The sequence below is a fragment of the Chenopodium quinoa genome, unplaced genomic scaffold (genome assembly GCF_001683475.1).
Source record: "Chenopodium quinoa cultivar QQ74 unplaced genomic scaffold, ASM168347v1, whole genome shotgun sequence".
NCBI classification, from domain to species: domain Eukaryota; kingdom Viridiplantae; phylum Streptophyta; class Magnoliopsida; order Caryophyllales; family Amaranthaceae; genus Chenopodium; species Chenopodium quinoa.
In genome coordinates, this window is record NW_018743292.1 from 2,281,173 (window position 1) to 2,296,933 (window position 15,761).

General features: G+C 34.8%; 2 protein-coding genes and 1 pseudogene across 2 annotated transcripts; 1 reads left to right on the forward strand and 2 right to left on the reverse strand.

Moving 5' to 3' along the window:
• Nucleotides 1-455: 455 nt before the first annotated feature.
• On the reverse strand, nucleotides 456-4,502 carry LOC110736317 (annotated as a pseudogene).
• Nucleotides 4,503-4,583: 81 nt separating this feature from the next.
• On the reverse strand, nucleotides 4,584-8,372 carry LOC110736318 (protein N-lysine methyltransferase METTL21A-like). The gene is made up of 8 exons (XM_021916519.1): nucleotides 8,202-8,372; nucleotides 8,030-8,097; nucleotides 7,417-7,536; nucleotides 6,581-6,654; nucleotides 6,441-6,495; nucleotides 6,255-6,356; nucleotides 5,847-5,958; nucleotides 4,584-5,121 (listed from the first exon to the last, which is right to left on the reverse strand). Exons 1-8 carry the CDS (start codon nucleotides 8,267-8,269, stop codon nucleotides 5,004-5,006), a joined length of 717 nt encoding a protein of 238 aa, XP_021772211.1. The 5' UTR covers nucleotides 8,270-8,372; the 3' UTR covers nucleotides 4,584-5,003.
• Nucleotides 8,373-10,610: 2,238 nt separating this feature from the next.
• Nucleotides 10,611-15,541, forward strand: LOC110736319 (hydroxymethylglutaryl-CoA lyase, mitochondrial-like). The gene is made up of 9 exons (XM_021916520.1): nucleotides 10,611-10,968; nucleotides 12,304-12,465; nucleotides 12,561-12,717; nucleotides 12,828-13,007; nucleotides 13,093-13,173; nucleotides 13,264-13,427; nucleotides 13,687-13,823; nucleotides 14,656-14,771; nucleotides 15,014-15,541. The coding sequence occupies exons 2-9, from the start codon at nucleotides 12,305-12,307 to the stop codon at nucleotides 15,293-15,295; spliced, it is 1,278 nt and encodes a 425-aa protein (XP_021772212.1). The 5' UTR covers nucleotides 10,611-10,968; nucleotide 12,304; the 3' UTR covers nucleotides 15,296-15,541.
• The last annotated feature ends 220 nt before the right edge of the window (nucleotides 15,542-15,761 follow it).

Consider the following 15,761-nt stretch of genomic DNA (forward strand, 5'->3'; position numbering starts at 1 on the left):
TTTAAAGTGTGTGTACTTTTATCTACTGAGTATATTTTTGGTACTATGCTTTACTCATATGTTTTTTTGATAGTTAAACGCGTGATGTTAATTGGGTTGTTGTGTTTCAAGTTGGTGCATAGCTTAGTGTACAAATTATGCATTTGAGTGCATAAACCAAGCATTGGAAACATAAACAATCGAAGTCATTGAATATATAGTCGACAAAGTCATAGTTCTCCCTTTATTTTATGGAAAAAATGAAAAATAATTTATTCTTTTCGATCTAATACAATGGTTTGACTTTTAAGCTATTCACAGTATATGTTTTGTTTTTTTATAAGAAAAATAGAGTAAAAAAAAAAAGAGACATAATATTGTGAGTTGGTACAAGGAAGACAAATTCCATCAATTGCACACTTGTAACAACTTATGTAATGGTTTTAGTTCACAATATTTGTAAGATGATAAGAGAATAATGAAGAAAAAACTTCACCATATATGGTTGTACTTGTTACATTATGCAATTAAATTATACCTTCAATTCTAGACCGATGAGAGCATATAAACTTGAAAATTACATGCATTACATCCATCAAGTTTGCCAAATTGAGCCAATATAATTTCACATGAACCAAGTGAGCTAAATTTTAAACTTCCATATTACCCTAGACCTCTAGTATATACAATCCATTCCTATTATTTCCTACTTAAGATACTATGTTTAACCTAAATCCCCCACTTCAAAAAAATAATAATTGAAAAAGAAAAGGGCATGCCTATACAATCAAGGTGTACTTCAAATACAAGGGGTCAAAATTTTCAAATAAACTAGAAAGAATATATTACAGCAACAAATTATCTCAAGCTTGTTGCAGGATCTTCTACTTCCTCTTGCCCATTATGGCTAGCAAAATCTACATGTCCCATGAATACGATTGAAACCCACCGGAAGTCGACAATTGGCCGGAGCCACTACTACTAGCAGACCTTTCGATATCCTCAAGCTCTGCATTGAAAGAAATTGGCCTTTCTGGAATAGAAGGAACTTGCATATCAGTCTCCAAAATCTTAACAACTTGATCCATTGTAGGCCTAGCATACAACTGAGGATGTGAACATAAAACCGCCGTCAATACATATTTCTCCATTACTGAATCCGGTCCTAACTCCGGCATCCCTTCTTCTATGACATCCAAAGCATGCCCTTTCCTAACCAATGACCAAGCCCAATCAGTCACCAATGATGGCTGCCCTTGCCCATCAGGTACCGATAATATAGCTTTCTTACCACTCAGCAGCTCTAATAACACAACACCAAAGCTAAAAACATCGCTCCTCTCGGTTAATTGCCCATAAAGGGCATATTCCGGGGCAACATATCCCATAGTCCCAGCCACCCTAGTACTCAAATGTGAGAAACCTTCGGGGTTGAACTTAGCAAGGCCAAAATCCGCGACTTTAGCCTCAAAATTATCATCCAAAAGTATGTTACTAGCTTTAATATCACGATGAATGATCGAAGGCTGTGCTCCATAGTGTAAATAAGCTAATCCCCTAGCCATTCCTAGCGCGATTCTTTGTCTAACTGGCCAACTTAGCTTCCTCTCCAACGCATTCCCATACAAATGATCATGTAAACTACCATTATGCATCAAATCACACACAATCAACCTCTGATGACCCTCTAAATTAGTAGTAGCAACACAATATCCTCTCAATTCCACAAGATTAACATGCCTAATACTCGCAATCACCTCGACTTCGTGTGTAAAACTCGCATCTCCTGCAGCCGAACAATTCTTAAACCTCTTAACAGCAATCTCAGCACCATCAGGCAGTAAACCCTTGTACACATTTCCGTATCCACCTCTACCAATCAAATTATCGCGGTGAAAGTTCTTGGTAGCCCGTTTAATCTCATCAAACCCGAATTTCATCAAATGGGTACTCCCCCCAATCGACGAAAGATTCGGCCCGGTTCCAGACCCGACCCGACTAATCCACCTGTTTTTCGCAGCAATCTTCTCTCTCCTCTTCTTCAACCTCAAATACATATAAACCCCACCAAAAACAGAGCACAACCCAATAAAACCCACAACTATAATCAACGAAATCAACAATTTCTTCTTCCAATTGCTACCATTTTTGGACGAAGAAATATCCAGCGAAAACAAACACTTAGCAGTTCCAGGATCAGACGGTCCAAATTGATTAATCACAGCACCAGCATAAATCAATGGAAGATTAGTACAATCAGAGATATTACCATTAAAAGGGTCCTTCGATTTGAGATACGAAGCTTGCAGAGTAGTAAGACTCGTGAGACACGAAGCACAAGGAGACCCATTTGCCAGAGATTGATTACAGTTCGAAACGGCGTCGTTTAAAGCGGATTGAGGAACGTGTTTTTCGAACTCGGACTGAGTCGAGATGTTCAAACAACCTTCGGAAATCCACTGAGTTTTGAACCCACAAGAGGTTCGAACCTTGAAGTTTGGTAGGAACGAGTCAACGACTGAGTCGTACGAGTTCCAGCATGACTCGGACGAGCTAAGTGGTGGGTAGAATGAGCCGGTGGTTCGGAGGTATTGGGAGAGGACGAGCCGGAGTCCTTCGGCGATGTATCCACAGTTGGCTGCGACATTGTTTGATGATTTTACGTCAGCGTCTCGAACTAGAGTTTGAAGTATGGTGAAATTCAAAGGACATGATGTGTTTTGAGCTGATGAAGGAAGAAGAGAAAGAAGAGAGAGAAAGAGGAAAAGAATGAGACGAAACATTTCTTTTCTTTCTATTGTTGATCCATGAATGGATGTGGGTTTTTGGTTTTGAGGGGTGATTATTTGCGGATTAGAATTAGGCTCGTCTTCTCTCAAGACTAAAGAATGACACGAGGATTGGATAATGGTGGATTAGTGAGGGTGGTTAAGAGAAATTATGAGCATGTGAAGAAATTAAGGATTAATAATTAAAACTACTAATAATAAAATAAATGAGAGATTAGGTGTAGCAGCCAGCAAGACAGTGTAAGGGATGCTGATGCATGAATGGGTACAAAGTTTGATGGCTTCTTCTTGCTTCCTGGAAAGTAGTGTTATTCTTCTTCTTCTCTTCTTTTCTTCTGAAGGGGGCCACTTACTGAAGAATTTTGACTAGATTTTTTGATTGGATGGTCAAATATTAACTTAGTTGGTGGTGGTGGTGCAGGGTGGTTTCCGGCGAGAGGATTTTGTTGGGAAAGTCGAGGGTGAGTTTGGGGATTAGACGGTGAGAGTATTGATGTCGGGGTACTCGTACATTAATGAGTCTTATATTAGTCACCATAATCACTTGTTATTTGCAAAATTCATACTCAGTGATAGTACGACATTCACAAAATGTAGGGAATCAAAGCTTGTTATATACTTGTACTTAATATTGAATATGGACTATGGAGAACATAGTATGTCCTTTAATCATGATTGATAAATTGATAATACAAGTTACCCAATTATTAAAATTGCAATTCGCGTTATCATCCAATCATTAATAGAGTGCCAATTATCTCACTAATCCCAATTATTCCGCCGTTGATCAAAATTGACATTCATGAATGATGATATGAAGTACAAGTTACTTGAACACCCCCTTACCTAACTCTTCCTCTCTTTATTCATTAATGGCAAAATGGACAAAACATTTAGTATAGTATTGTTGGGACTTGGGAGTAGAGTAGGTAGAGGGTGTTGAATTATTCACCCCAATCTCACCTAAAATTCCACTCAACCTAAACAAATATGGAAATTAATCAAATTATCCATTCTATCATTACAAATTCCAATCAAACCCCAATTCCTACAAAATGAAATAAAAACAAGGAGTTTGCAATTATGTGAAAATGAGTGGAAGAAATCAAGAAATAGTGGGAAAGGGTATATGGGTCTTTTCACCCAAAAAATTTTAAAAAAAGAAACACTGCTCCGTAGTTAATTGTTGAAGTTAGGTTGTGCACATTAGTAGGGACAGCCGGACAAGTTGTAGATCAATGATTTGGAGTTATATGAGATAAAAACACACTTTTGGTCCTAGTGGCCAAGTGGGTTCTTAGGGCTAGAATTGATGCTTTTTAGGATATTTTCAATGTGTATACTGTATAGCTTGAATTTGAGAATGTGGTCTGGTTCGCGTTAAGGTGCAGCCGTGCAGGGTCCATGTAGGGTAGGTAGGTTTACAGTTCTCTTAGCGACTTTGATTGGTTCGGGTTGAATTTTCAGACCCAGACCGAATTAGAGACTGCTGCTTTTAGAACGGCTCTAGTCCTCACTACTTAAGCCTAAAGGACAGGACACATTTGGGTTTAACACCTAATCTTAGTTCAAGAACTGTGTAGTACGGGTTATCAGACACCAACCCTGAGAATGTTTCATTCGCTTCACCCACACTTACATAAATCTTACTTAAATGACAGCTAAAACGACAGAAAGCAGCTATTTGCCTATTTCCATATGCATGCTATGCTCATACCAATCAACATTGTCACTAAGAAAGTGATTTTTCATTCATAAGCGGCATATAAGAGCTATTTCTATTTATGAATCTACTTCTAGAAAGATATAGAATGATTGATGAACTCCATCTTCACAAAACTTCTGAAGATGGTACTATGATGCAACAATAAGAATCACAGCAGGACAGCAGTGGAGTTCAGGTAAAAAACATACGGAGTAGATAACATCGATGTCAAAAATAACCTTTTTTTTTTTTTTACATCTCTTCATTTAGTCAATAAAATAGTTTTCTTGTTTATGTAGAAAATTAACAGTACCAAAAGGAGTTTCACAATACTATCTATATATCCCTATGTCAAGAAAATAGTCAATTTGTCGTTACCTCAAGCTGCACCTTCTTGCTTACTATCTTATCTGAAAGCTGTATCTGGTCTAGGATCTGAAGCTGAAGCTCCTTCAAAACTAAACTTGAAATGCTGTGACTTCTTGACATCCTCTATATTCTTTTGAAACAATGTCGGATTGTAAAATCTACTAAAGGGTAATCTCATAAATGACCCCTTCCAAGTTCCCAACAATTGAACGAGTCCCAGCAACTTCCTTTGTGGACAAGCCATGTCCCCGGGCCTCATCAAGAACCATCTGATCCATTCTGGGTAAAGGTAAAAGATGTGAGCAAAAAGGGCTTTGTAGGATCACAAGTTCACAACTCACATGTACTTCCATAGGAAGACCTTAAGTCATTTGAACATACTCTAAAGTTCCAGCTTAAAACGAAAGACAATACCTTTAGAGTTTAGACACCAGATACTACTATCCCAATTTATTCATATAATTTCCTTTTGGAGTAGTTGACTTAAGAGAGTCATTGTTAGTCTATATCATTTTCTTTCTTCATCTATATATGGGAAATTAGCCTAAAAAACATCATATAATTATCCAGAAAACACAAGGGGGGTAAAAAAGAGTGGTTTGTAATATTATTTAATCATTTCTACAAAATATTCTACTATATTTGCATTTGTTATGTGGGCTATGGTGTTCTTAGTTCTAACCACATTCTCCATAAAGGCCCTTTATCTCTTCTTTCGCTGAGCTCAAGTTATGAAAAAAAGGGAGATAACCAAAAGGTACCAATAATAACTAGTTTCATTATAAGTTCATATCAATTTACAGTATTATATGCCTCTGCATCTAGTAACTAGCATTAGGTAGACCTCAAAGTTTAATGAAAAGCTTAGCATGAAGAGGAAAATGAATCACCAACAAATATTTTCTCAACACTATAGACTCTTTGCGGAGAGATCAATTCAAACTACATGGCTTAAAATATTTTTGTGTTGTATGCATGCACAAGAATATAAGGAAGTTACTCACACTTTGGCACGAGAAACATAACCCAGAATGAATCTGCATCTTCCTTTTCCTCTGATTTGAAGAAGACTCTTGACTGTATCGAAAAGCAAGGGAATACTGGATTGTTGGAAGCTTATAGATTGTTAAGGCCTTCAACCATGTGCCCGCGAAAAAAATAAGGCAAGAGTAATGACTGAAAACTTTTATAAGAGAATAGTCATAAAATTAAGCTATGGGACATGACATTGATGACTTACATCAAAGCATAACTCAATCAGTTGCACATATCAACAGTCTCTCAGCCTATTTAGCGACATAAGCTGATTGAAACATACCACATCAACACCTTTAAACAAATAAGAAATTATTAACCATTGCATGATTTTAATATGCAAGGTTTGCGATCAAATAAGAAAAAGAATAGGATATAGATATCAGCTCCAAGAACCAGATCAAATCCTTCAGGATATCTTTGCACAATTTCATTTCTCTGGTCAGAATTTGCCCATTCTAGTTTCTCTGCCCCCGAATCTGAAAGTAGGTAATTATAGAAGCACATCAGTTCACTGATATATCTCATTCCACAAACTGCTACTCCAAGTCTCTGTTACATACCAGGGCAAGGGTAACTCTCAGAAGATGCATGTAGATCTATATTTTTCTTTAGAATCTGCATGACGAGATAACACAAACTTTTAGGCTACCAAGGTTAAAGCTTCTAAATCTCCATCAATAAACTATTAATATGACTTTGCCTTGAGAACTTCATCATTGTGGTCAGTCATCACAACTTTCTTGCAAAATTTACTACAGAGTACTCCAGTGACACCTGTGATATTGGGGTTGAAATTTGAAATATTTAGAAAACAGTACAAAAGGTATAAATATAAAGAGTAGATAGTTGCTTACGCATTTAGCTTTCAGATGTAAAAGAAAATGAATAAATATGAGACAAATTATAGATTTCTGACAACCTGCAATATATCTGATTAATCTCTAAGCATGGGAATAGCATAAATTCCTTTCGCAAATAAAAGTTAATACAAAATTTTAAAAAGCTCTTAACCATCAACCTATCAAGGGCATGGCCTATTGGCCTGGTGGCTTTTATGCAGATTAACAAACTTCTTAACGGATAACCTCTTTTCATTATTCCATCAAATGCCTCGAAATGATAAGATGTTCAATATCTTGAATCGTGATCATTTACACAACCATAATTTATTAACGGTTGTATGAGCATTGTTTAAGAAATTGTTGGCACATTTGGTTTTCTTTTCACAAAAAATTACATTACCAAGCTCAAGTCAATGTCATTGTTGTGCCCACCGAAACAGGCAAACAGCTGAAGAGCAGAGAATTAGGGTAAACATATGTAGCAAATAACAAACTAACATATTTTAATTGAATGGAAGTTCATAAGGTAAAAGCTATTGGTTCTTCAATCACAACAAATGCAACAAGATTCATAGTCTCATCTTACAATTCATTATAAACACGGTGAAGATATTTTCCAATTCATGTATACAAAGTTCTACTACCCTACATTCCTACTAAAAGAAGATAGTTGCAATCAAAGAATTGGGCATACCAACACCAGAGCCTAACTCGATGACAGATAGTCCTTGAAGCATCTCGGCATTTTTGGACAAGTATTCATTTAATAACACAGCTCCTGGCCACACCAACTGGCCTGTCAGATCAAAATCAGCTGCTCCAAAACATATAAATTTTCAGTATTACTTCTCCATTGTAGATTTAAGAATTGGTAATATGTTTCTCACAAGCTATAATCTTCAATATATATATATATATATATATATATATATATATATATATATCAATGCTTAATTGCAGTTTATTGTCAGCACATATATTTAATTCAACATCAAAATGGTAATTTACTTGCCAAATCCCAGAAAACACATTTCATTAAACCAACAATTGAAAGTATATATACTTGCTTGAGGTTGGATGAAGGCAAAATAGTTCAAGAAATCAAATATTATACAAATAAAATTATGTGCAATTGCAGCTAATTACAGCACAAAAGTGAATTGAACAACATCAAATAAGTACTTATTAAATAAGTAATTGCAAAACCCCAGAAAACTCATTTGATAAAACTAAGTATTGGAAGTGAATTTACTCGACCCCAGAAAACCCATTTGATAAAATTAACAATTGAAAATAAATTTACTCACTTGAAGCTGAATTAAGGCAGAATAGCTCAAGAACTTGAGACCCGAATGTAAAAGTGGTTAATTGGTAACTGCAAAATCAAAATTAAAAAACAAAATCAAAATAATTGATTAAACATTTAGCGATATCAGTTGATAGTTAGTTTGGAGAGATAGAGAGAGGGGGGAAAAATACTTGTCATTAATGAAGAATGATTCATCCAAACAAACAATATCATCTTCATCTTCCTTTACTCTTTCCATTGTTAGGGTTTAAGCTTTTCAGAACATAAGTACAGAACCCCACGCTTGAGCAAAATACGTTTTTGCTTACTTCGGTTACTTTTACTTTGGATCTTGCTAACCGGCTTTTGACAAGCATTTAAAATATTAATTTGAGAATTCATCTTAAAATCAAGTGTTGGTCGCTGTAATTAATTTATATTGTAATTTAATATTTTCATTTTTAGTTGTCTTATCTAATGTTTATTGGGTATTCGTTACCTTTTGCCTTTTTACTTTAAGTCAAGAGTAAATTTTGAATTTTTTAGTTATTTCCTATTGTGTGAATGACAATGGGGTTGTCGGGTGGCGGGTTGGTATACCATGTATGTTCTAAGAAATATTTACTATTGAAAAAAAGTAATTGTAGTAGTCAACGATGAATGCGTATTTTTGATCATAAATACTTAGGAGTCATTGACTTTTTTTTTTTTTTGACCAAGAAGGGCAAAGCCCCAAAACAAGAGGAAAACAAACGCAAACAAAAGAAAAACAACTACAATACAGCTAATGCCTTAAAAGGCTTATTCAAAGAACTGCAAGACTACTCCGAAACCAATCTATGCCATGCCACCCCACTCAAATCCTCCAATAAAATAACATGAAGATCCTTAAGGGATCGCTTAAAAAAATACCCTCTGCAATGACGTCGTAGTTTGCTAACCAATCAGTAGCTCGGTTAGCCTCCCTATAGCAATGAGAGATGACCACCTCCCACTCACTATTCGAAATGAGAGATTCACGCTTGTCACACTTTAAAGTCTAGCATATTAGTCAACGATTAATGCGTAGTTGTGATCATATTAGTCGTATTAAATACTTTATTGTCTTTTTAAACTCAAAAAGACTAGCAGTTTATTTTTTTTCCTGATGACCAATCACAATTCCATATCTATTTCCACTTCAAAGATGATGTTGTAAATAGGCCAACTAATTTCCTTTTACTGGATGAAGTTGATTGAATTATCAATGTTTCTAGAACAAAATTCAAAGTATCTCACTAATGACCTATAGCTATATATATAGCTCCTTGAAAAAATAATTGATATAAATTCTAAAGCTATATATGTCCATCAAAAGAATGAGAAATAAGCTCATTTAGTTTTAGTACCTAAAAAGTTTTTAAAATTCTACTCACTAAGTTGGTCCTAACGCTTTTTATTATTACTTCAGGCAATTCATCCTAATAGACAGTCCTAAAATATTTAGAGTATACGTGCTATCGTCAGAAGGATCAAGATTGTCTAAATGCTAGTAAGAAAATGATCCTTGCTTGTAGTTCATTTAATGAAGATGTGCACATTGCACCAACTTTATTTGGTCATCTACTACTAGTCTACTACTACTACAGCCTACAACCAGCTGGTTAGTGGTCAATGTCATACACACTTTGATTATTTTCCTTGTTAAAAGTATGGACTATGCATGGAGTATGTACTATGTTATCTAGGCTTTATGAAGCTTTAATATGGTCTTGTTTCCAAAACATAATGAACTTGAATAAAGTAGATGCATTTTGACTTGAGAGTTCTAGTCAAAAGTTAAATTTTTATTTTTTTTATTTGTTTTTTGATAAGAAAAAGTTAATTTCAATATATATGGATAAACCTTAACATAGTTAACAAAATTCACTATCTTTGTATCATATATATTCCCCACACCCTCTCTCTTTTCGTGGATTAATAGTATATATTATTTCTACAGTGTTACATCAAAGTGGCAAGTATTCATCATATTTAACGAAGGACAAATCACGCAACAAACTGGATTGCTAATGTAAGTCATTTATTAATTGACAATTTGAATATTATTCAATTAATATTTGCAATAGTTCAAGTCTGTTTACTTTTCTTTCTTCTAATACAATAGAAATTCCTCCAAAATTCCCCTTGTGAGGAGGAATTTCTTTCGTCTAACAAAATTTCTTTGCTCGATGTGTCAAATTTAAGAAATATCAAATATGCATTTACATGCAAATTTGCCAAATTCCTTTATTAATATTAATGCAAAATTTCAAAGTGCTAGGTAATTTCCTAGAAAAACCCAAAAGGGGTAAAAAATAAAAAATGCACTCAAAACAGTCAAGAGAGCAAGAGTCACATAATATAATAATAATATTAATATATATATTTTTGAAAATTAATAATATTAATACAGTATATGTAAGAGTAATTGACCTAAAAAGAGCAAAAAGAATGCATGGAAATTGACCAACTTCCAACTGAAAACTACCCACCCACCAATTTCCCTCCCTTTTTAATTATTTTGGTCGGCAATCGTTGATTTTTTAATTTTATAAAAACAATTTTAAGAAACCTTTAAATTGGGACAAAGTATTTTACTGCCACAAGAAGCATATAATCAAATTCCCCAAAATCATTCAACAATCAACACACATTTTTTTTCTCTCTCTATATTTCATTTTCTACACCAAACACCAAGAACGATTTATGAGCAACTAGCTTTCTTTACATGTTGTAGTATTCCACTTTTCCAAATTATTTTTTAAATTAATTTTTCTTCAATTCCTCAACTACCCATAAAATTATTCACTATTATTTAATTTTTAGAGGGAAAAAAAAAAAGCAGAGGAGGAAAAAAAATTCCCCTTATTTTCCAGAAGATTTAGGGTTTTCTGTTCAATTTTCAAGGAAATTTCAGGGATTTTATCTCAATTTCAGGTGTGTTTTTGGTTTAATTTTTATGGGTTTTTGATTTTTTTGGTTGATATCTTGATGGGTACCTATTCCTCTGTTTGTTTGATTGGGAACAGAGGATTGAGAAAATTAGGTTAACAAATTGGGGAAATAATTTTTCTCTTTGTTTTTGGTTAAATTGGTGTTATAATTCAGCAATTTGAGGACGTAATTACATTTTTCTGCTCTTTTTTTTTTTTTTTTAATATTTTATTATTATTTTTAAATTTTAATAAGCTTTGCTTAAATTTTGAAGTTATTTTTCTTTTAATTTTGGATAGGCAGATAGCTGAGTATTACTTTTACATATAGTTATTGGGTTTGAATTAATGTCAATGTTTGAAGTGTTGGCACATCTATTAAGTAGTAGTTGATTAAATTTGGGGCTAAATTTGTTTTAATATACTATACATTTTGGCGAATTCTTGGATTTTTGCTGAAAATGCGAAGTTTATCTGCTTTAAGTGGAACTAGCTATATTAGAGAACATTTAAGTTGATTGTTTCTAAGTTTGGCATAAAATGGAAATGAATTGATGGTAGAAATTAAGTCTTTTTTTGAATGCGCTTATGCTGTAGCAAACTGATAATATTGACTTGTGGCATGGTATATATGTAAGCCATTTAAATTTCAGCTGTAAAATGCTATGAAATGGGGTGTGGCGAAAATTGTTCTTATTTTGTCTATTTGCTATCAATATTATAGGAACTTAGGAAGAGTCTGATAGAGTGATAGGTACATCCATACATGTTATTTTGACAATCTCGTATAAGTAAACATGAACAAAATTAGTCTTCTAGTCGAGGTCGAACTCCTGACTTCCCTCATGGGAAGCTAAACTTATGGAGGCAAATGCTTTTATAGTGTAGAGTGTGACCATTTGAAATGTAATGAATAGTGAGAAAAATAGCATGAGCAATCTGATCATATTCGCAAGAACAAACAAATTTTAAACAAAAACAGGCAGAATGAAGAGTGCTGTGTTGGTTCATGCACATGGAGTGTGCAATGTAAATGGTAGTTGACTCACCTTTTTCTCAACAAGTTAACAAAACTACAGTATAATATTGGGTGATGAAGTGATTCTGGTCCTTTTTTTTTTATGTTGCATCTGTTGGCATTATTCGATTTCTTCTGATTGATTATAATTAGCTGATTCTTTTGCTTTGACAAAGTTGATACACCTCTTATAATGCTTGTGGTATGTGAGGTTTGTAGCCTATAGCCAAGATGCTAACAAGTTGAACATGGCTTTATTGAAGTATCGATAGAGTAATTTGTTTATATATTTGTTTTTTCCTTTCCCACATTTACTTTCAGAATGTCAAGTTTGGAGGAACCCCTCAGTTTTGACAAGTTGCCTAGCATGGGCAGTCTTGATAGAAGGTTTTCATCTGGTTCTTGTCGACCCCGAGGAGAGGATATGGGCATGGGAGCTCGATGGATTGAAGGAAACAGGTGCAGCACATCAAATAGCTGTAGGTCAGTGAGCTTCGGGCTCTTTTATAATCTTATCTCATATCAAATGTTTTTCTGGGAGGATTTTCTCATTTGATTTGCTTTTTGAAATGTTGCAGTGAGGATACAGAAGATTATATGGGAGAAGCTTTTCTTTGGGGAAGGAAATCTAGGGAAACTCATGGTAATTCTTTCAGCTGGAGGAGCTTAAGTCTGGGTAGAAATCATACGACAGATGGAAATCATGACAAGTGCACTGGTGTCAAAAGGAGTAAGGTAATTGGGTATTTTGGGATGTTGTGGTTTTTGATGCCCGCGCTTCTGTGAGATGTGGATTTGGTCTATGATTTTCGGCTTATTTTTGTGGCATTCAAACATTATTGCAGGTTGTAACCGGCATGCCCAATCATGTTAAAATTGTGGAGGTTGGTCCAAGGGATGGACTTCAAAATGAGAAGAACATGGTGCCTACCCATATAAAGGTTGAATTGATCCAAAGACTAGTATCTGCTGGATTATCCGTCGTTGAGGCAACAAGTTTTGTTTCGCCCAAATGGGTACCTCAGGTATTAACCTTTTTCTAACTGATTTTTACTTCTATGTTATATTGCAAAATTTGCAGGCACCTCAGGCAAACCTTTTATTTTGCAGCTCTCAGATGCAAAAGATGTTATGAAAGCAGTCTATCATGTGGATGCTGCTCGTCTTCTTGTGTTGACCCCGAATTTAAAAGTTAGTGAGTTTCATTGTGTTTGTCATCTGTACTTAATAGTAATGGACATGGATAGCTTTACTAATCTGTTTCTTAAATTTTATATCTAGGGGTTTGAAGCAGCTATAGCAGCTGGTGCCAAGGATATTGCTGTTTTTGCATCCGCTTCAGAATCCTTCTCAAAGTCAAATATAAACTGTAGCATTGATGAAAGTCTTGTTCGTTATCGAGCTGTTGTTGCAGCAGCTAAAAAACTTTCAATTCCAGTTCGTGGGTAATGCTCTACACCCATACACTTTTTGTCTGAAAATTTGAATTCTTTTCCGATGTGTATGTCAATATATGTAAAATATTGACATGTTTACCTATGCTATCAATTTCCATCACCATAGTAAACTTAAAATACTATCCACTTTGCCTCACTTCTTCTGATTCGAAAGATCATTCTTCTGCTAGACATGCTCACTGGATTTGTGACGGATTACCAAATATATTGCTAATCGATTATGTTAACTGTGAAAATAATTGTGTAGGTATGTATCGTGTATTGTTGGGTGCCCAGTTGAAGGGCCGATTCCTCCTGCAAAGGTGGCATATGTGGCTAAGGAACTGTATGACATGGGCTGCTATGAAATCTCTCTTGGTGATACTATCGGCACTGGTACACCAGGTAATGTTGTTATCCAATCTATCCTTCTCTTCTTGAGCTACCTTATGGAGAATGCTTTTCCGTTGCATGAAGGTTTTTTTTTTTTTTTTTTTTTTTTAAAATGAAATTAAGCTTATTTTGTGTAATGTATTGGCATAACTTAATATCTTGGCCTCTGTTATAGTCTGGTGTGAAAAGAAAGGTGTCGATCTTTGATATATATTTATTTATTAATTTTTTTTTTAATTTTTTAATTTTCAACCTGTATAATTTAAACATGGGTGCGAGTATTCGGTATTGGTACAAATCCAAGTGTCAAACACGTCAGGGCAAAAAATTTTGAACATGGGACACTATCCTAAAATTGGACACGGGTGTGGGAACACAACATTAGTAAGACTATGGCATGTACTTTTCACGTTACAGATACATACACATTGACACACTTTAAGTTGACCGCTTTTCTAGTTGATATTCTGATCTGTAGTCCGTAATATTCTCATCTTTCCTTTCTTGTCACTATTATTTCTATGAATACGTGGTTCATGATGTATGAGGTATTTGGGTAAATTATGAAGTGTTAAGTAAGAATTCGTTAATCTAAAAAAAAAAAAAAAAAAAATGTGTCGATGTGTCCATTAAGGGTAGATAAGAGATAACGAAGTGTCAAAGTGATGTAGCTTTCTACACCTCCATTGACAACTTTGTATATGCAGCATGTATATATGAACAGTTTAACCAAAAAAAAAAAAAAAAAACTGAGCACATAGTTTTCCAAGTTTGCTTAATTGTTATATAGACTTGGATGATCTTCAATTCTCATTTGTCATTTGTGCTCTTCCGTTTTTTATAGGCACTGTTATTCCCATGCTCGAAGCTGTAATGGCCGTTGTTCCTGTTGACAAGCTTGCTGTGCATTTCCATGATACCTATGGACAGTCTCTTCCAAACATTTTGGTGTCTCTGCAGGTGAGTTTAGATTTGTATTTGTTTACTACTGCATAATGTTTGACGGGTTTGATTTCGGTAAGACTTAGGCTTTCTTTTTTTACACTCAAATTTTCCTTATCATCATATCCTACCTATTCCCATATCTGAATTTATTCGAACACACTTGAGCTTACTTTGTTTGGGGGATGTGGGTGGGTGTGAGAATTTTCTTATCAGTTGCTTGTTAAATTCTTATGTCGATAATTTTTCTTTCCAAACAGATGGGAATCAGCACACTCGATTCCTCAGTAGCAGGACTTGGTGGATGCCCTTATGCAAAGGGAGCATCAGGAAACGTTGCCACTGAAGATGTGGTATACATGCTTCATGGACTTGGCATCACTACTAATGTAGACCTGGAGAAGCTGCTCTCTGCTGGAGAGTTCATCTGCAAGCATTTGGGTCGCCTTTCTGGTTCTAAAACTGCTATCGCATTAGGCCGAGCAACATATGATACCTGTAATGCTGTAAGATATGATGAACTTACATCTGCAGCAGTGTAATGGCCTCTGCTCTGATGGTATTAAAGATAAAGTTTAAAGAGGCTATAATTCGCGTCTCTTTTATTTCTTATTTTTGTATACACATTGATTAAAGGGGTCAAGCCTCTAGTGCATTCCCCATTAAGTTTGATTCTAAAGATATCAAACAACCTCATATACCATGCCTTGTGTAGACCATTGGGATACATCCCACTTAACAATTGATGATTGGAAAAAGTGCAATTTTATGTAGCGTATCTTGACTAATTTCCACTTTCAGAGCAAATAACTACTTTGGGTTTGTATATACAAATTTAAATTATTTTCCGGTGTTTGCCTTTGCACATCTTTAAAAAACTGTTCGCAAGCAAACATATATGCACCTAAAAGGCTAAAACGCATGTTTCCATATAATGTAGCAAACAATAGTACGTATTGACATAAAGGGAAGGAATCCTCATTTTTCTCTTGATTATAACATTTTGCT